The 21245-nt window shown below is 39.8% G+C and overlaps 3 protein-coding genes across 21 annotated transcripts in view; 2 read left to right on the forward strand and 1 right to left on the reverse strand.

The window, feature by feature from the left end:
- LOC110982036 (roundabout homolog 2-like) overlaps window positions 1-5011 on the forward strand; it is a 118442-nt gene extending 113431 nt beyond the window's left edge. For 10 of the 11 annotated variants that reach the window (XM_087141860.1, XM_087141858.1, XM_087141855.1 and 7 more), the window contains one exon: window positions 247-5011. In XM_087141860.1, coding sequence (XP_086997986.1) covers window positions 247-446 — 200 coding nt within the window. In that variant the 3' untranslated portion in view covers window positions 447-5011. The remainder of the gene's footprint in view (window positions 1-246) is intronic. The other variant, XM_022240169.2, reaches the window with a different exon arrangement.
- LOC110982038 (uncharacterized) lies at window positions 4622-14736 on the reverse strand. Its single transcript, XM_022240171.2, has 7 exons — window positions 14360-14736; window positions 13745-13991; window positions 12649-12877; window positions 12364-12489; window positions 12009-12234; window positions 10165-10303; window positions 4622-8641 (listed from the first exon to the last, which is right to left on the reverse strand). The coding sequence occupies exons 1-7, from the start codon at window positions 14470-14472 to the stop codon at window positions 8195-8197; spliced, it is 1527 nt and encodes a 508-aa protein (XP_022095863.2). The 5' UTR covers window positions 14473-14736; the 3' UTR covers window positions 4622-8194.
- Window positions 14737-15620: 884 nt separating this feature from the next.
- The window catches only part of LOC110982055 (roundabout homolog 1-like), a 219460-nt gene continuing 213835 nt past the window's right edge, over window positions 15621-21245 (forward strand). For 6 of the 9 annotated variants that reach the window (XM_087141842.1, XM_087141852.1, XM_087141854.1 and 3 more), the window contains exon 1: window positions 15642-15956. The gene's annotated coding sequence lies outside the window, so the exon portion shown is untranslated. Of the gene's footprint in view, window positions 15957-21245 lie in introns of all 9 variants that reach the window. The other 3 variants (XM_087141849.1, XM_087141847.1, XM_087141844.1) reach the window with 2 other exon arrangements.

Here is a 21245-nt window from a genome sequence, read left to right on the forward strand (position 1 = left end):
TTTGGTTGAAATGACAAGTGTAATGTCCAGATTTAGAGGTGGGAGGAAAACTGTGATGATATTCTAGAGAAAACCCACAGAATCATGTAAGGACCTAACACCCAAAGCCACACACTGACCTGGGTGGGATTCATACCAGAGCCACTGTGATGGAAGGCATGGATGGTACTACACCATCAACTGGACCCCCCACCCAAGCTGAACACATTGCTGATTGTCATTGGTTTTACTCTGATTGTCTTGTAGGTAGCAAGCTGCCATCTCATATTAACTTGTCAACATTTAAACCTATGACAGCAGGTGGTATAGAGATGAACGGTACCTCGCAGTCTAGTCCTGCTAAGACAAGCCAGAGTCATCCTCTAGTGCTTCAAGATACCAACGGTGCAGGATTGACTGTCACAGCTAACCCTTTGGCATTTGCTATGGAGGATTCCCAAATGTGATTGAAATAGAATTGCAACACTTTTTTGTATTTCATATATCTTTTCTATGTTGTACTACTAATAATGTCAAAGACATGTTCTTGTATGTGATGAGAATGTGTGAAGCCAAGCAGTCCTTTCAACTACTTTTTCTTATTTATAAACAAATGTTTGAAATGTTTGCTCTGACGCATTTTGGCTTTGTGTTATTTAGAAATACTAAAGTGCTTTGTAGAAAACAGAGAGTGTCCTTCAGCAAGACTTGTTTGGAATGAAGATGATACTTTGGAAAGTACTGCATAATGTATATACTGGATTGATTGAATGTTTAAACACGGTGATGGACAGACAAGTATCAATGATTGATGTACATCTTGCTTGTTGGGGAACATACTGTAGCGGGAATGCAGACCAACATACTTAGAACTATGAGGCTGAATAGGGAAATGAAAAGTACAGGTTTATAAATGCTAAGCGTAAATTTACCTTCTTCTTGCTTAACTGTCACTTGCAGTTAGGTGGTGTAAATAAACTTAATTTTTTCTATTCATTTAAATGTCTGTATTCAAGATGTATTTATGTTAACCACAAAACTACTGATAAGAAACTGAAATTTCAATAAATGTCAATGGATTTACCACATCTCTAAAACAACATGTAGACACATGTATGTGTTGTGGTAGTGTGGGAGTGTATGACCACCGAGTTGGGTGATACAACAATAAGTGTGGTTCATTCTTAAAGCCAGAGATGGAAAGTGAATCAAAGTTGGAAAAATGCTCAAAGCTTCATCATGATAGTTGATGAGGCCTTATCCCTTCTTGGAATGTACTTCATTATCTGTTACTTTAAGGACAACTGTTATCTCATCAGGGACCACTTAGTTTCTCTACTCAGCGAATATTAATGCTACAGAATCTACTGAGGTAAAATTGGTCACCAGCCCAACTGTATTGAGGTATTGATATAACATGTACTTGTGACTGGTATTCAGTTGGGCATTATTAATTAGAGTTTCCTATTTAGCAGCCCCATGGGACTGGGTGCAGGATCAATCACTACCCCGTATGTAGTAGTGGACAGTGCTGCCAACGTTAATCCTCACGTCTGATTCTCACAGTACTGTCTGAGTCACTCGTTTAGTTTTAGGGTTTGATACGCGTTCAAACTCAAGGAGAAATCTTACAAAGTAATCCTGAAAGCTCTAAATATTTGAGCAAGAAACACTGAAATATCTCAAGCATGAATGCTTGATATATATCTGCATGAAACAAGGGCATTCTGTGTTTACCTAACCTTGTGCTCCTCCAATTTTTATAGGTTGTTCTCAGATGGTGAACAATCCAGTATTCATGGGAAACAAGTCAGTTCTTGTGTGTAGCAGGCCCAATGTGCAGCTGCTGTACAATTAAAATGTAGAAAGAGCTCAAGAGTATTCATGAGCAGTTTGGGAAAGTTTCAAACTAAGAGACAGTTATTCCAACAGAGATTGCTTTAGTAACATGTATGTGTATTCATTGCATTCTGTAAACCAGCTTTGCATTCATTCTAAAGTTAGATAGGGAGGGTTGCTCTTGGCTTGTGCACAGTGGATAAAGTAGAATTGCTTAGTCAAGCACACTTCCCACAGTCCTGTGGCCTTGTAAATAATAGTGTACATATCACTGATTATAGTTTGATATTGGAGACTGTGACCAACACACAACAAGCTTTGCTTTCCTCACAAATCATGGCATTTATAGCTGAGAGTATATATATTGTGCATTAAGGTAAACAGGGTATACTAATAACTGTTGGCATAGCAAGATGTACAGTAGATGCATATTCAGCTACAGCAAATGTTGGATTCGTTTAGTAAGATATTAGTATTTGGAAGCATGATGATCATGTTTTGAACACCGGGTTTAATTTGTATGATCAGTGTTAATTTCTTAGTTATTTCAGAGCAAAATTCTGACACTACACTGTTTAGTCAGTTCTAGGAAAGCTCCTGTATGTGTACTAAATCAGTGCCTTTTTAGTTAACTTCGATGATTAAGCTCCTTTTTTATGCACCACACATCTTGCAGAATTGTCGGTGAGGTAGGAGTGTTTGTCGAGACAGTTCCAATCACATTGGTCTAGCCTTCATTAAGGGCAGGTTGCCTAGTATAAGCTTTGCAGAAGTGAATCTTTTGAACATGTAAAAGTGCATATACCCCCGTTTAACAAGTGCTTCAAAAGTGGGTATATTGGTTGGTTTTCCATTTAGGGGTTTTCATGCCTTTTTTTCTTACTGTTTGGCACCTTTCCCGTACAAGTTTAAGAACAAGAAATGGTTTGTAAGTTTTAACAAGACAATGCGTCCGATTGCTGCCACCTTGTTTTATGCTCATTTGATTAACTTTATTTGACATTTAACCACATTTGTTGCATTTTTTCAACTACTTATGGAACCGTTCTGAAAGCTTGACTTCAACTTTGGATTTATGTGTGACCCCAGAGGGTTTATGTGGAGGAGTTATAATTGTTAGAGACCTGTATTGAGCTCGAATCCCCACAGTCAGGGGAGAGTGGGTCTGAAGATAGAGATGAAGTTTCAGAATTGGCCATGATGACTGCTGCATACATTGTGTCGCCCAGGTGAAGCCATTTTCTGCATATATTACTCAGCAGTTCCCTATAGTTGTTGGTTTCTTAGGAATTTGTAGGAATTCACTGAATGTCATCATGCTTATGCCTTGGAAATAATTATGCTGGTTACAATATTAATCTTAATTAAGCTAAGTTCAGTTTGCTATTTAAAACTTTTGTTAAAATTGAGAGCAAATTTGTTGATAGCATTGTTGGTCATAATGTGTCAGAGGTGCTATGTAGCAGAGCACGTTAGTGACAACCCCGTTCTTTCATGTGTGCCAGGCCATATCTAATCCACATTGTTTGACGTTTACTTCAGGAACCCACCAACTTTTAAGAATTTCACTTTTGATTTTAATTGAGTTCTGTCCATGTTATTGTATATATTGCAAGAATGTAAATATTACTTGTGAACCTTTTTGATAATCAATACAACCTCAAGTTTGTTATTTTTACTCGGTTTTAACCTGATTGGATATTATTTTTGTTTCAGAAATATTTAAATGTATGATTCCCTCCCTTGAATGAAGTGATTTTTTTACTATTGGGGATGATTTGGGTTTTGGACACTTAGTTATCTTGCCATTAGTTTATACTTTTTAAGATCAAATCTACCTTGAAGAAATCAGCCAATGATTGGTGACACAAAGCAGCATGTTGACTACAGACACTTGCTGTCCTGACAGCCAAAACTCCACAGTCCTCTTAGATTTCATTGTCACTACATTTTGTTCGCATTCTGTGTCCATTTGTCAGTTGCTAATTATCTTAGCCATTTGGGGGGTTTTCTGTGAATTGGATATGTACTGATGTTGTCTTCCACAAGATGTGACAGTATGCTAGTAAATAAGGCTCTGGAAAGCAAACTCAAATGTGCTGTATAGTGTTTAAATTACAAGCTCTTTTTGTGAGAAATGTAGTTACATTTTGCAACCACAATATATGTATATGTGCACGCTTTTTACATAAGTTAACAAAAGTTAAGCATATTTATTGCATCTTTCATGCAAGTTTTAGTTTCAGATGTAAATTGGTACTTATAAACAAGCTTTGACTGAGATAAACTCTTTGATAAATATTCTCAGTGGTTATAACACACAATACAATTCTCACCCTTTCCGTAGGCTGTATATATACAAGTACAAGTACTTGTTCATGGCATTGGCATTTTGAAGACTGTGCACATTGGTTAGTATGCTGGCTGTAACAAGGACTTGTGAGATTGGATTGAAAAGATCAACAATAATGGTCACAAATCCATCTGATTACCAGCTAATATCACAAATAAATAAACACAGGGGATTGCTCAGAACTAACTGTATTGGCTCAGCCAAGACAGGGTAGCAGCTAAAATGTGTGCTGTATATTGCTGCTGACTGGTTCTCCACTAATCTTGCAAAGCACACTTTTGCTGAGCATATACATATGTACATTTAAAGTGCTCAACAACTCTGTGTGATTGAATCCAGTTACGTTACTTAGAGCTTTGACAACCATTTGCTTTTAAAAACTTAGTTTTCCTTGAACCATCGATCCATTGCTTTTTGGAAATATATTAAACCAAGCAAATTGATACGATGTAAAAATGGTAAAAGAAACTCGTTACATGATCTTTATTTCATTGTACGTTAAAAAAAATGATGGTAGTCATTTTTTACAGTTTGCAGAAGAGATGTCGAGTTCTTAGACACTCCAGTGTCCTCATGCTCATGCTCTACATACACATCAAATAAGTTGAATCCAGTACTTTGTGAACTGGAGCTTGTGGCTGAATACTACTTTCTGTAATCTACATTGTTATTAACAATTTAATCTCAAAGATTACTGCCTGTTATTGCTGCACCAATTCCTACTGATGATGCTGTTCATGTATCTTGTATTCGTAATTAAATGTTAACATGTAGTTGCCTGCAGGCCAAATATAATAAGTTCAATGCTGGACAATAAAGCACTTCAAAAGCCTAAAATAACTTTTGTGTTTTGTCTAGTCTGTTTTGTGAATAGCTTCAGTTTTGAATGACGAATTGAGTATTTTAATGTCAGATTCACAGCCTACAAAGGCACACTCAAGGTGACACAGAAAGTCTATATGTGACCTTTAAGTAGGAATTTTCAAAAATTGAGATACTGATATTTTTTAATTCAGCAGGAAAAGAGCTTGCCAGTGGCATATACATGGAACACTTGCGGAAAAAGTATCAGGTGACAATTATTCTGGCAGCTTTGCGTCTTTGTTCTCGGCATGTTTTCACTATTTCAGACTTGGCATAAATAATGCTGTCGTCAAAATTGCTGAGAAAATGACATTTTTAAGTATATGATCCTGGGAAATATATGGAATTTAATAGGAGATGGGTTACTCTTTTCAAATATTACAAAACCTCAAAACTGACCTTCCCTTCAATATGACTTTAAACCGTCAAATAGGAAAGAGCGAGATGCAACTTGACTCTCATTTTGTCATAACAGGTCCCATATTGTCTGCCCTATTCATCATTATTTCTATACATGTACATGTGGCATCCTCCTATAACCAAGATGTTAGTTTTTCTCAGCATACAAGGCTATAAATCCATCACTACCTGTTGTGGGAGTCACATGTAGGTCTGCCATCTATCTGGCAATGCAGGGGGACTGCTGTGGGAGTCACATGTAAATGAAAAGATTCTATTTTCTATTGATTTTATATTCTTTTGGTGAAGTAGTAGAATGAGAGAGGTTCTTTAATACATGTGTGATGTAAACAGTTCTTCAATAAACTGGGTGAGTGACTTCTAAATTAATGTAATTACAATGTCCAAGACACACTGACAAGATGGTACATATTACAGTCAGTGTCTACTCTTTAAGCACTCAGATATACATAACATGTATACATAATTGTACAGTCGGACCTCATTGATAAGAGAACTGCTAATACATGATTCTGCTCATAACATGCATTTTGAGATCCCGATCCTTTGTTTTCATTGTTTTCATTCCTGATAATACAAGGTTCCTGTTAAAATAAGGCAATATGCCAAGTCTGAAGGACCTGTTATTAACAAGATTTGACTATTGGCAAATCACTACCCTGTTCTGAAGTAAATCATATTTATGTGAGTCATATTACCATTTCACAATGTGCTTTAATTGTGCCTGTGTGTGGTGTTGAGTTGCCTATTGACTTCTTGACTGAAACTGCTGCAGAGATGGTGACGCTGATTGGTGTTAGTGTAACAGCTTTCATGTGTCACCTGCATCTTGTCATGTCTCCTACCATATGCATTCACTTTGATGGGGTATCTGAAATTATTCACAGAGGATGGCTGAGGATTGCAAGCAGGCACATGCTCATCTACCTCTGGTCTCAAACACTGAATTTCACAAAACTGTAACTTCAGTACAGGTTTCGAGTTTTTGACTTACTGTAATTGTAATGAAAATAAGTTGAGGGGATTAAGAGTATGTGCAATCTACAGTTACCATGGTGATTTTGTTCCTCTCTCAACTAAGGAATATGAATGGGCCCTTGTTGGTCCCATGTCGAAGGGACATTTTCTTCTATACAGAACAGAGCTGTAGGGTCAAATAAATTTTCCCATGAGGAATTTCTCCCTATAAATATTTACTGCTCCAAATATGTGTCTAGCTCCCACAATTAGTGGTATACCGGTGAGGATTGAGAATTGGTCATGCTGATGTCAAGCTGCACTCGTGTCAATGAACTGGCATAACAACTTTGAAACACTTCACTTCTCAAAGTGTAAAACACTGTGCAAGCACCTCATAGTATCGTTATTAATAATCATCCTCCTAGTTGGTAGTAAGACCATGCTCGAGACCTACAATCCTGGACAAATCTCGTTGGGCCTCCAACCCCCCCAAACCCCGCCTTTCAATGTTGGGTCTAAGTCAAAGTCTGCGCTCTGGCTGGACATGACAACATTGACCGGGGGAGTGGGGACTGGAGAGCATATGTCCATTGCCAGGCATCCTAAACATTTTGTCCAGGATTGTCTGAGTTTACGCATGCCTGTTTGTGTGTGTGAGGGGAGGGTCTGGTGACTTTGAGAGTGTGCACAAAAATTCTGGCATTGGCTTATTCCAATTAACACTAACTTGAAATGAACATCAAATGTGCTGAATTCAACCTCAAAACATCACAAGCAATGTCATGATTGCATAACAATCTCCATCCTCACCCAACAGGGTGCATAGCACGCTCTAAAATAACAGGGCATGCACGTGTTATACTTACATGGCACACTGCCAACAGTGAGCCACAACACATCAATAAAGAACTTGAGTCTCTCCCCTCTTTTTTACAATTTTCATGGATTGTCGTCGCATTTCTCGACAAAATGATTGAAAAATTAAAAAACAGAAATCCCACATGATTCTATGGTGTGTCCAGTCCTAAATGGACACTTCATGTTTAAAAAAAGAAATGTATTTTACACAGATATTCCGTGAAATACTTTGGTGCACTGTATATGATGCACTTCTACATATACTCTACAGTGCACACATCATGCCTTGAAATCACACTTCTTAAAATGACTTGAGAGTCTTTTTCCCAAAGGACTTGCCTACCCCGATATTACACTTCGCTGTGGTTACATTGCAAAAAAATAAATAATGATATGCCCTTCTTTAATTGTATGATGCAGCCATCCTATATCTTCATATTTTAACCCATGTTTTCTCAAAATGACGCAACACAACACACCTCCTGAATGGCATGGTATGTACATACACAATTATAAACCAATTCAAGCAATCCTGGACAAATCTTGGTGGGCTCCCAGACCCCCTGTGTCTATTGGCACAGTCTGCGCTCCAGATGAACATGACAACATTGACCGGGGGAAGGGGCTGGGAGAGTGTTTGGCTATTGCCAAGTGTCCCAACAATTTTGTCCAGGATTGTAGCTTGACATCTCTCCACACATCTCAGCATTTAACTTTGTGAAATCTGTCGCTGGACTAATGTATACAGAGCAGTTGGTTGTGAATGGCTAATGCTATTAAAGTGCAGAGTAGGCACAAATATGTATTAAAAAGTTTGAAAGCCCACATCAATATACAAACAAAGTGTATAAAAGTACTATTTGTTTATTTACAAGATGTTGCAGAGGTTTTTACCTACAAGATGATGTCATTGTCTTGTGTTTAGTTCGCTGCTGTCACAGCTTGTTTAGGCTTACTTGTTGCTTTCTTCTTCAATAATTCTTGTTGCAGTAAGTAGGCTTGTGCCCTACACAGTGGGTTACGCTGTCCTTTGTAGGTTTCCTTGTGTACGGTACGGAAATCCTGTTTTCCTGCTTCTTCTACTTGCTTGTTAGCCGGAATAAAGGGGCGTGTGGGTTCAGTTAGCGCCTCTCCATGAAAACTTGCCATGGTTTCTGAATGTGAAGCCATTTGACCCATTGGGGGCACATAGATGTTGGCCTCATGTAAGTCACCGTAACGTATGCGTGGTTTCACACCCCAGTCTTTGTAGAATCGCTTGTTGATGGTTTGATCGTCAAACCTTGCTGGTTGTCGTTCTGTGTTGGTTGCAGGGCGGACTCGTGCTGCATTATAGGCCTCCTTAACATCAATCGGCTTATATGTCAACTGAAAGATAAAGCAAACAGAAGCATTACTGTGATAAATGCTTAACCATTTAACATAATGCCCCACCAAGCCCATGCCTACACCCACGATTGTAATTTGGATAAAAAGTAAGAGTGCAGGGTGTTTGATGAGGATCTTTTGTGCATTTCCTTGGCATCAAAGCTTCCGTCCCATTAATTTTGAGTCAGGTTCACCCGTTGTTCGTTTAAAATAAAAAACACTTCTTTTGGACCAGACCCGCTGTGATTGAAACTTCTTTGATGCTGCGACATTGCAACACCCGGAGTCGGAGAGACAGGCAGGGATCTAACCACTAGACTCAACAAACACTGAGCGTATGGACGACAGACTATGAGAAGTCATCCATTGTTAAAAACATTAACATGAAATAGACCTTGCTATCAAGTGGCATGAAGCACATCTCATCACCAGCATCAAGCAACGGCACCCCCAATGTATCTATGAGGCCATTGAAATCTTCAAGAACAAGACGGTCCCCCAAGACATCGGCTACAACATTAATGATATTTGGCACCCCCTTCCTGTCCAATGGGTCCCCCGTACCCACGGACTCCCAACCTTCAGTACCACATGGGCTTCCTATACTTGGCACTCTCTCCAGCACTCCAACACCAACTGACACATGCCAGTGAACAGCCACAGCAGCTCTCAACACAGTTCCCGCCTTCATACCCCATTTCGAAGATAGCTAGGATCCCAATTCCTATGCCTCAGTGATCACCCACAGCATATAAGCAGTTGCACACTTGCATTGCATCAGTCCTGAAGACGGACAGAGCACTCACTGCCCGAAACGTCGAGTAACCGGTTCTTTTCAGAACCACACATACTCAAAAGAGATATTTTCCACTTGGTATATCTGCAAACCCTCTACCTTTATTATTTTCATTTCCCTTCCTTAAAAAAATACTTGAAAATCCCCAAAATATAGCCCCACCCCTTAGTAAAGCTATAAAAGTTACATGAAAATATTTCCAAACCTCCCCCAATAAAAAACAAACCAATATTACCCTCCCCAAAATTTGATTAAGAATCCATCCTGGAATGTAGGTGCACCATGAAAGTTGTTTTATGATTCAAGGCGTGCATCAGCCATTTACCTTGATGCAGCCATGCATGTTCCAGCTGTCCAATATCTGCTGAAAATCATGTGACTGCATTTCCTCTGTGTGCTCAGCACAGCCCCCACAAACAAAGATGAAGGCTTCTTGTGAACAGGATTTCAACCACGTGCTTTGTGGTCAAGCAAAGACCCAATGAATTTGTGTTTGCGAAAATACATCTCCAAACACCATCTGTTGTCTCAGCATTTGTTGCCTTTAAGGAACAAAACACCTGCTTTCGTTCACATATGAAGTACAAAAGGGCTTTTTCTCTTCAACTTGTTAGGATTTTACAAGTCTGAGGCACTTTGGGTCTGATGAGGGCCAATCTTAGGCAGTGGGGGAAGGCTGAGGGATAAACCCCTTGCAGGTGTGTGGTGGCTGTAATATCCTATTTACCTTATTGGTTGTAGTTGTAGTGAACTTGGTAGTTGGTGCTGTGAAGTTTTTTGGATCTTTCATCATAAGTTCAGGCTTGGGGTGTTCTCTGATGTCATGGCCAGGGAACTGTGCTTTCTGCTCCGTGACAAAATCAATCCTGTTTCCAATAACAATTGAAAGCATTACAAGGGAAATCAATTGCAAATTGTATAGTTGTGGATTTCATTGATGAATGAAATACGGCAGTTGGGATGTATTAAACCACATAGAAGTATAGTTGAAATGGCATTTTTACCAAATTGGCAGATTAATCTAAGAAATAAGATAACTAAACATGAAAGTCAGATTCCAGAAATGGTACATGTAAGTCATAAAATATTTAATAATACTAATTATAATACAATAATAAGAAACATTTATATTGTGCAGATACTATGCAAATATACTCAACTGCTCATAACAATACCCATCACTAGCAGAGATGAAAATCAGGTGTTGGAAAAATTTCATGAAAGAGATGAGTTTTTAGAGCAATCTTGAATGTGTCGACAGATTTAGCATTTCTCACATGAAAGGGCAGGTTGTTCCAAAGCCTTGGAGCAGCACAAATACATGCGCAGACTCCAAGAGTTGCCTTAGTTCTATGATAGGGATGACTAAGGATCAACCTCTCCTGTGAGCTATGAAGACTGTACCTATGTGACTGGGATTAAGGTGTTAGTAATTCTGAGATATAACCTGGTGCAAAGCCTTCAATGTTATCAAAAGTATCTTAAAAGCAATTCTTTGTCGAACAGGCAACCAGTGTAATTTAACCAACAAAGAGGAAATGTATTTGGCAGAGTTGCACACAAGTCTGGTGCAAGCATTCTGCACTTTTTGTAGCTTTGATATCTGAGAATCGGGAAATCCATAAAATAAACCATTACAATAGTCAACCTTACACATAATGAATGCTCGAACCAAGGTTTCAGTACAAGTCTGGCTTAAGTATTTCCGAATGTGACGTAGGTTATACAGATGGTAAAATGCACCCCTACAGAAATTAGTTATGTTAATAATATTATATTAAGGTGGGAATCAAACTGCACTCCCAGGTTTTTCACAGCTGTGGATGGCTGAAATTCAGCAGTTCCAACTATTATGCTATCAATGTTTATCTTAGCAAACTGCTTGGGTGTTTTGACAAGCAAAAACAATTAAAATAAATCATTTAAAATTAAAAATAAATAAAATAACAGAGTCGGAATTTTTGTGACCTGAATGGACTGCTGACAGGTAAATGACTCGATTCAAGTCACTACAGATAAATGACCTGACTCAAGTCCCTCTTCAAAAGACCCGACTTGAACGAAAGGTGAAAGGACTCAAGTCTCAAGAATAAAAGTAAACTTTTTTGTAAAAAATATAAGTAATGACTTACAGTGGTGGTTTATTATGTTCATGTCATGTGATATTATCATCAAGAGTAAGATATGGTGTGACCACATCTTAAAAACATTCAAGTACTAAAAATGACTTGCACTCTTTTTTCTTTGTATTGTGTTCAATTATTTGTGACTCAACTCGAGCTTAAGATCTGATACAACTTGATGATTCAAGTCATTGTTACTATGACGACTCGAGCCACTAGTGACCGAACTCACAAAAGTTAGTGAATTGTTGCAACTCTGAAAAATTCAAATACGCTGATTTACATTTTTAAAATCAGACTTAAATGTTTGAAATTCTATTTCCAAAAATTAAAAAGAAATAAAAAGTTAAATTCCAACCTTGACAGAACATTCTAGTTAGTCCAGAGACCCCATGGTATCTTAATGGTTCTTGCACAAAACTCACAGTATTGCATTGCTTTTTCTTACCTTGAATCCATGCTGAGCCTGATGGTAGCCGGTGGTGGCGTGACTGTGCGTTGAGGCAATGGCTGGCTGCGGTAACCAGGGAAATCTCGCATGTTCTGTGTTTTACCGTCAAATTTTGCTCTCTTGTCACGATTAAGTTGAGAATCAAACTTGATTGTTTGAGTTTTTTCCTGTGGTCCCATGTCTTTGTAGGTGTGTCTGTTAGTTGTCACATGATCAAAGTAACCTACAAATTTGACAGTGTGTATGAAACGTGATTAGGGATGAAAAGAATCGGGAAAATTTTGGACCTCAAAACATAAGCTGGTGATCAAAGACAAGTTTTGTTGGGCTGGATCATTACTCTATGACATACCTTCAATGACAATGTTGTCAGGCAACTTCTTTGCAGCAACTATTTTTTCAGCACGGTTACCAGGAAAATCATTTCTCGTTACCGATTCAATTTCCCCTATTCTCTGTCCTGGGTACAGAATGGAGCCTGAAAAGACAACACAGAATGAGATTATGATAATTGTAGCTGTTCACTTCAACCTGTTTGACAACCTCTGTGGCAGGTTTCCAGATACATGTACTTAGTCATACTGTTTGTCATGTGCTCTGTTACCAAATTACCTGTAAAGTTACATCAATGACCCACCTGTAAATGAAGGCAGTTCACCAAAGGCAGCAGCTGGGCATGGCACCCAGTGTTTGTAGTGTTCCTTGTTGGACGTGCGACTATCAAACTTGGCTGACCGTAGGCCTTTTCTGTCCTGTGTAGCAGGTCTTGTCATCTTTATTGCTGGGAAAGATGTGTGTCCAGGGTAAGAAACTCGGTAGGAAGTCTTGTTCTCAAGTGGTTCATCACTTCGTTCCATTTTTTCCTCCTAATATGAGAAAAAATTACACATGCATTACCAGACAAAACAATTTGGATAGCAAAATAAGCTTTTTTAATTTAAATGAGAAAAACAGGAATAATAATTCAGATACCATGTCAGTAATGGCAAGTTTAGGTGTAATTTGCAGCTCTTAAAAAGTTGATTTGAACATTTATATATACATATAGTGTTTGAAAATTGAGATTGTATGTATGCAAAACTACGGAAATAAATGAACAACATTAGACATTAGATTTGGACATTACCAAATACAGAAAAGTAAATCTATCTGTGATAATACGCCTACACTGCCAGAACGTATTGCTGGAAATTGCTTACCAGCAGGAATTAATAACAAATGTATAAAAAAATATTCAATAGCAAGAAAAATAAAGAAAAACAAAAACATGTTTATGGTGTAAATGTTTTCCAAACTTGTGAATTACTTTTATTAGAATTGTTCCTGATGCCTTCTGTCTACCTCGATTCTTCCCATAATAACATGAAAACACAACTCTGAAGTTGGGGGCTAGTCATTCTTTGCAAAGATATGGCCACATAAGAACAAAATTTCAAATGAAGCCATGTACACATCATATTAGGGACTTTTTATATAGTTACTATGGAGATTTGCAAATCCTTTACTCAAGAATCCATTTATGCATCAAAGCTTGCAAGTGCAGTCTCTTTTAAACCACCCATGTGAATTATTAAATGCCTGAGATTGTGCTTTCCGATGTGCAGAAAAGGATTTGTTTCATAACATTTTTTTTATACTAAACTAGTCTTTTTAAAAGCAATGCACAACCAGTTGTATTTCTCAAGTTTTACAGTTTGTTTCAAATTTTTTTTTAATCATTGCACATGTATTACCAATTTAATTGGTTGTTGTTTCTTTGCTTGTATCCGTTGCTGATAGTCTGAACGCTGGATAGTGTTGAAATCCATGCGTGGGGGGTTGGGATCCCTGGGTGTAGGGGGAGGGATGATGGGTAACCTTCGTTGATATATTCCATCCGGTTGCTTGTAGGACTGCTGATAATGTGTTAGTGCACAATCTGCCCCACTACCTTTGGTTCCTCGATATTTACGTTTACAGTCCTTGTGATGTTTGTGTCGTCTAGCAAATAAAAACAACTTATTTTAGTCTTATATCAAAGTAAGTATTTCCTTTTTCTAATTGTTGCTCTTTTCTTTCAACGTTCTTTGCAATAACTTACATTGATTCTTGCCAGCACATCACCAGTGTGTATTCAAATTTAATCAAACCAGAAACTTCAGATGAATGATCTGCAGTGAAGGGTAACTATTCAAAGTGAAACCACTGGACCACTGTGGACCAGTCAAGAATAGAGTGAAACTTTAATTTCGCCTTACAGCTAATAATAATACCGCATGGGTTATTTTACACAATGTCAGAAAGGCAATGTTTGCTAATATCCAATTAACAATAGAAATGCAGACTACAAGAGTTTCCCTTTCACTTACCCACAATCGCAAATTTCGCAGATACAAGTAAACTTTGGGAATTCTTGTTGAATGATCTGCCGCACCTCGCTGCTCGCCGTGTCAAGGCGATCCACCGTGTAATCCAATGCCATGGTGCTTGATTACGTTGTCGTCTGCTTAACACCGTCCGTCTCTAGCTCCACCTTTCCTCAGAAGAAAAATTATGAATAAAATACCCTATGGATGATCCCTAAATGATTTTGGGACAGTCGACGGTTGTTGCTAAATATCTCTTCAGAACTGTCACAGTAAATTCCCGCATCCGCGAAATCCCGCAAAACAGCAGATTTTCTATGTGTCCACCTGTTGTGTACTGTGGGTACCCCTGCATGCACCCCATGTAGTCAACCTGCTGATGGGCCTTAGTTACCAATCAACAGAAAGTCATTGGCCTTTGTACCTGACTTAGCAACGGGATCCCCGTCCCTCACCGTCATGTAGGTGTAGATGTACAGGTGTACATGTACATTGTACATGTACTGTACATGTACACTGTACATGCACAGAACATATGCAGCAAGGTATGAGACAGAAAGAACCCCCGCTTTGTGTTGGTCATTGCCTCACAGGAATCTGGGGAATTCCTTTCAGACATCTTGGGGGATGTGTTAAGTAACAATTGTCTGGAATGTGTATCGGGATTGGACATGTTGGGGGGGGGTACCCCTCGGTCTCATTTCTTGCTGGGTATAGCACTGAACGTCGGAGACCGAAATGGTACGCGTACGGCCACGCATGGAGGAAGGAAAACAGATCGTGTGCAGCTCAGAAAAACCAGGTTCGCGTGGTCATTCCATAGGGGTCATACCGGAGGGGGGAGCTACAATTTGGGACCTTTAAGACGTTTTTTGAAGGAAGGGGGACGAAAAATCTCCCCCTCCGTTATTTTTCGAAATCTTTTTGGGCTGGGGGATACCAGTCTTATTACTCTGCAATAGATACGTTGTGGATCTGAGTGTCAATTAAAACAGCTGTAAGGGTCATATTGAGACAATTTTCATGTTCATATTACAAACGTGTGTAGAGTATGCGCTGTAGGTTGTGCGTCATTCTATAGTGTATGTCTCAAGTAACGTTTACGCATCCATACAGACAACAAGGAACTATCATTTTCATATAAAATAATTACGCCCTATGTCTAAAAGTATCTCGTTGCGCCCGTTTGTTAGTTACAATAGCCCTGCAATGCAATGGCACTACCCGCGTGCTGTATGGCGCCCTCATTTTCTGTGTAAGCGTCGCAAGAGCCTGAGCGCGGGGGAATTGATCGCTTTGTAAGTTGTAATGCGTGCCCTCTCTTTGGTAAAGATCAGATAAAGTTTTGTTACAGAATGGGGCTAGTCTTAGGATTATTGAGTCTGAGAGGATAAGTTTATGTTCCTATCTATAGCTTAACCTACAAGTACAACAAATAAGTGAAACAACACAGTGGGAAATCTGACATCAACAACTGCACAGACATGATAGTACATCATTTACTACATGTATATACGTTCGACATCCTGTGGTAGTACGCTGGTATTATGACATGATACCCTCTTGATGCAATTTGCAAATGTCGTCATTTCCAACGTTGGTAAGTTACATAATGTGTACGTCAGAGTCCCGCAATAACCCTCAAACAGTCCGCCCCACCCCTGTTCAGCCATGGACTAAATGAAACTACCAGTGAAATGACGGAGAATGAATAGGCCTATCGAAAAAACAAAAATCCTAGACGTTCCGGTAGGGCTGTGCCCAAACGTCCAGATATTCGATCGGGTTTAGAATATTAAAAAGGCCTATTGTTTTTCGAATTTGAATACTTGAAATCGAATGTAAAATTCGTGAAAAAAGAAAAGGAGAATTTTCGTTTGTTTTAAATAAGAAAAATTGCACGATGGAGGCTTGTTTCAATCAAATTCAAACGAAAAGCGACAGAAATCTTACAATGATTTTAAAGTAAATTATTAAAAATTTTTAAGGAATAGAAATTTTCAATGGGACAAGAAGTATTGTTCATCTCTGAATCTTGCTAAATTGTGACTGGAGATAATCCTTTCCTAGACGTGAGAAGCTGAGTTATTGCAACAGATTTTTTGTTTATGGTTCATTCATCAACAGTCTGATCGAATTGAAGGTCAAATATTCAAATAATGAATTATTTGAGTTGACTCAGCCCTATGTAAGTGGCAGTTTAGAAAATCCCTTTAAACACCACCCATATGTATACTGAAGGCCCAATCTACTCTGAATATTGCCCTCCCATAAATAAATTGGAGGCTAGAGGTCAGCTGGACAGTCCTCAAGGTGGTCTATGAATATATGTAGTAAAACTCCCCTGTGGTGGTGAAGTTCTTGGCCACGGTGGCACACTCTCAAAAATTTCCAGTAGGGGTAATACTACATATTACCTGCATGCCGAGCCCTCATCAAAGTTTCAAGATTTCCATGTAATATTTGACAGTACTTTTCCACGTGATGGTAAGAAAAAACTCCTTTCATTGTTTTATTATGTTTAATATAGATGTGTATTATATTAGTTGTTTATTTCTGGCAGAATTTGGTTCTTTAAGAAACCACATCTGAGTGAGTATTTGACCCAAACACTGAACTTAAGTAGTGCACTGTGTGTCATGTTGTAAGACTTTAGGTGGTTTATTTTCTATTTTGTTTAGATCTTACAATGCACATGGCGCTGCCATTTTGAGTATATGTGCGTTATAAGGCTGGACAATAGGTGTAAACGGTAGGATATTGATCTGTACTAATATTTACAATTGTGTTTTGTTGATGGTTTAATTAGTACTCTGCGTCATTAAGAAAGTTTCTGGCCTTCGTATGTTGAATAACGCTTTCTTCATTGGCTTTCCAAGTGTTGCATTTAAGATAATCTTTGTGAATGTCTACTTCATAGTTTCCGATCATCGCTGATTTCATTCCCCTTTTTGTCGACTTTAGTGTTTTATGAACTTTGAGCACCTGTCGATCTATAATGTTAACTTTGATTGTATTCATGGTCATGCTTTTTGTTTCATTGGATTCCTAGGGAGCTTTGGCTTTTAATTTCTCTAGATATTCCCATGCATGTGCTTTTAACTCACAATAAGCTGTCCTTAGATTTAAACAATTTTTGTGTATTTCATATCTTTTACATGTAGTTTTCAGGGTAATTTGGAGCCTGAATAACACCAATGCATCAAACATCAGTAGAAGCTTGCGTCCGAATTCCATAATTTATCAACCAGCCTCAATCCATGTGCTTCAGTGCCCTATAGTGGAAACATTGCCTCAGCGATGGATGCATGTTTCTACCCTGGCGCTCCCTGGAGATAAAGTTCCCTTATGCATCTGGGTTGCGGTCAGTCCCTGCCCTTCAGTGCCCTTCTCACAAGGTCTACACAGAGAGTTGGATAGTCACCCTGGGTCTGTCCCCTCATGGACTTTGGAAGGACAATTTTGGTGTTGTAAAACAAGCTTGAAATATGGTTGCGGAAATGTTCGTTTGACCCTTTCTGCTCTTGAGACATATGGAATAATATTGTTTGTACTGATAGAGTTAGGCTACACAGTTTATGTCTAAGTCAGTGGCCTCTTTGTTTATGGATGCCAGTATAAGACATAAGCTCACAGGTACATTGTAGAAATTGTTCCCTTTGTCAAAGTGTGTAGCTATTACATGTTCATTGATTAAGAAATAAGGAAAACGGGTATCTGACAAACCACCTTCTAACTTGTGTAATAATTGCCTTTCCCCTGTTGAATAAATTTCTTATAGTAAGTCAACCATAGAAACAGAGAAGCAGGAAACTGGTGCTGTTTTGGATCAAGGGCTGCGGCACAGCGGAAAAGAAAGGAAACCTACCGAGAAGGCTCAAACAAACCTGGAACAGGCCATGCAAGACAAGGAACTACGATTCAACAATGCCTATTCCAGCTGGAAGGCAGAAGCTAAGTCAGCCACAGAGCACCTTAAGTGTTTGTAGCTGAAAGAAGAACTCGAGCTTCAGCTGCATAAGATTCAGGATTGCCTCCAAGTCATCGTGCACAATTACAAAGACCTGTGAAAACTTCAAGCACCGAACCGAGATATTCTTTGTCAAGTTGACTGTGCTTCTCAGATTTCAGAAGACATAGAGGCGCTGGTGAGACAATGTCTTGAAGATGTCAAGGAATTCAATCCGGAGACCGCACTGTTCTACGTCCGCTCAGGACTGGACAAAGGGAAATATCCATCTGTCTTCGGAAGTGTCATGGAAGCGTCTGGTCAGGTAGTTCCAGCAAGACAGAGGCGGCGGCGGAATTAGCTGCAAGAAAGGCAGAACTTCAGTCCGTGCAGCGATTCCAAACAAAGCATCATAAGCTGAACCAGATCTAGGAAGAATTTGAAAGAAAAATAAAGGAAGAAGAAGATAGGCTTGAAAGAATGAAAGATGAGAAAGAAGTGAGGGTCGCTGCCGCTCGACTTAAGGTTTAGGAAGATGAAGAACTAGAACAGAGAGCCCATAGCGAGACAGAAAATGATGCATCTCACCTTTCCCTCGATACCTCTAGTTCAGATGTCGTGACTTCCAATGCATCAAAGGAATCTCGCAGTGACATGACCACTATGTTGAGGGTCTTTCAAAACAGTCGTTCCCTGGGGAGACTGCCAGTACCTGAGCCAAGTACCTTCAGTGGGGACCCAATGCAGTTTCCCAAGTAGAAAAATGCCTTTACCGCACTGATTGCACGGCGAAACATTGGAGCTGTGGATAAGTTATTCTATCTCCGGAAATACACTTCTGGAGCAGCAGCAAAAATGATTCAAGGTGCCTTTCTGCACTCAGATGAGGCCGCCTACCAGGATGCATGCTTAAAGTTAAACAAGAGATATGGTGATCCATTCATAATTCAGAAGGCCTTTAGAGAGAAAATAGCTCACTGGCCCAAGGTGGGAGGTCGAGATGCAAAGGCACTCTGTGACTTTTCAGATTTCCTTGGGGCTTGTGAGGATGCCATGCCCCACGTAAGGTTTTAAAAATCCTTCATGATTGTGAGGAGAATAATAAAATGGTCAATAAGCTTCCTGAATGAGCAATAAGGAGATGGAATCACCGAGTGACTACCTCATTGAAGAGGCAAGAATATCCCCTTTCAAGGAGTTTTGCGACTTTGTTGAGGAAGAAGCTGACGTTGCATGTAACCCCATCACGTATTGAAACCGTATTGTATTGAAACCGTTGGAAAGGCATGACAAGGAGACAACACGACCCAGGCTAGTCAAGGCTACACAAGCCTTGAGCCAACCAGCAGCATCCATCTCTGGTGCTCCACCTTCCCAGGCAGCCAACAATGCAACAAAGAGTACTTTGTCCTGCTTTTTTGTGACGTCCCTCACTCCTTTTATAAGTGCCTTAAGTTTGATAGCAAATCAATGGAGGAGAAGAAGCAGTTCATTCGGGAGAATCGACTCTGTTTTGGATGTTTGAGAAGGGGTCACCACTCCAAGGACTGTAAGAGGCGTGCCACATGTGCGAAGTGCAAATGATTGCCCCCAACTTCTCTCTGTAATGACAAACCGCCACAACAGAAGAACCCTGCCAAAGAAAAGAATAAAGAACAGACCTTGGCTGTGTCCCTCTGTGCCACCGAGAGAAGCAGTGTTCCCTGCACATCGATGGTGGTACCTGTGTGGGTCGCTACAGCTTTGGATCCGACTCGTGAAGTTCTCACTTATGCCCTACTGGACAAAGTGATTATGCCCTACTGGACAAAGTGACTCGTCTTTCATTCTGGGTACCACTGCCGAAAGTCTCGAGCTCAAGGGTCAACCAGTCCAGTTGAAGTTGGCAACAATGACGTCAAATTCTACACTCTCAGACTGTACTTAAGGATATTACAGTTAGAGGGATGCACTCTGAGAAGGTCATCACCATTCCCAAGTTGTACACCAGGGATCTTATCCCCGCAGTGAGGTCACTTATTCCCACCTCAGAGGCAGTCTCGAGATGGCTGCATCTCAAGACAATTGCCAGTAGACTCCCACCCATTCAAGATTGTGAGATTGGTATGTTGATAGGATTCAACTGCCCTGAAGCTCTTACTCCCAGGGAAACAGTAGCCGGTCAAGGCAATCAACCATATGCAGTTATGACCAATCCGGGATGGTCCATAGTTGGTGGCCAGTCTGGTGCTTCAGCTGCATGTCATAGAGTAATGACCAAGGAGAGCCCGGTTGCCTTTAGGAGGATATTGTTGGTACTCAAAAGGGACTCTTTGGATGGAAAGGGGGGCAAAGTTTCAAAGGAAGATCTCCAATTTCTTCACATTTTAGAGTCTTCCATCATGCAGCTTGAAGATGGACATCTGTAGATGCCCCTACCATTCCGCTCATGACCATGTCTTCCAAACAACAAATCTCAAGCATCCATCCACCTTGGTCATCTCAGACGCAAGTTAGTAAGAGATGACAAGTATTGTAATGACTACATAAAGTTTGTCCAGGATGTTATCGACCATGGGGATGCAGAGGAAGTTCCCCCTGATGCCAAGGAGGGTGAAGTGTGGTATATTCCCCACCATGGTGTGTACCACCCTAGTAAACCCAACAGGATACGAGTTGTGTTTGACTGTTCAAGCCAGTATCGTGGAACAGCACTGAATGACCATCTCGTAAGTGGTCCTGATCTGACAAATGCCTTGGTGGGAGTGTTGAGCCGCTTCCTTAGTCATCCGGTGGCCATTGCTTGTGATATTGAAAGAATGTTTCATCAGTTCAGGCTCAAGCCCGAGGACAGAAATTACCTACGTTTTCTATGGTGGAAAGGTGGAGACCTTACTCATGAACCAACAGAGTACAGGATGAAGGTTCACCTATTTGGAGCTTCTTCATCTCCAGGGTGTG

This window comes from Acanthaster planci, linkage group LG10 (assembly GCF_054643075.1).
Source record: "Acanthaster planci isolate LZ-2023a linkage group LG10, COTS_SCS, whole genome shotgun sequence".
Classification (NCBI taxonomy): domain Eukaryota; kingdom Metazoa; phylum Echinodermata; class Asteroidea; order Valvatida; family Acanthasteridae; genus Acanthaster; species Acanthaster planci.

Coding starts and splice junctions, on each gene's coding strand:
- LOC110982038 (XM_022240171.2), bottom strand. CDS start 14,472: ATGGCATTGGATTACACGGTGGATCGCCTTGACACGGCGAGCAGCGAG. Junction 13,992..14,359: donor TGCGAAATTTGCGATTGTGG/GTAAGTGAAAGG, acceptor TTTATTTGCTAG/ACGACACAAACATCACAAGG. Junction 12,235..12,363: donor TGACAACATTGTCATTGAAG/GTATGTCATAGA, acceptor TCAAATTTGTAG/GTTACTTTGATCATGTGACA.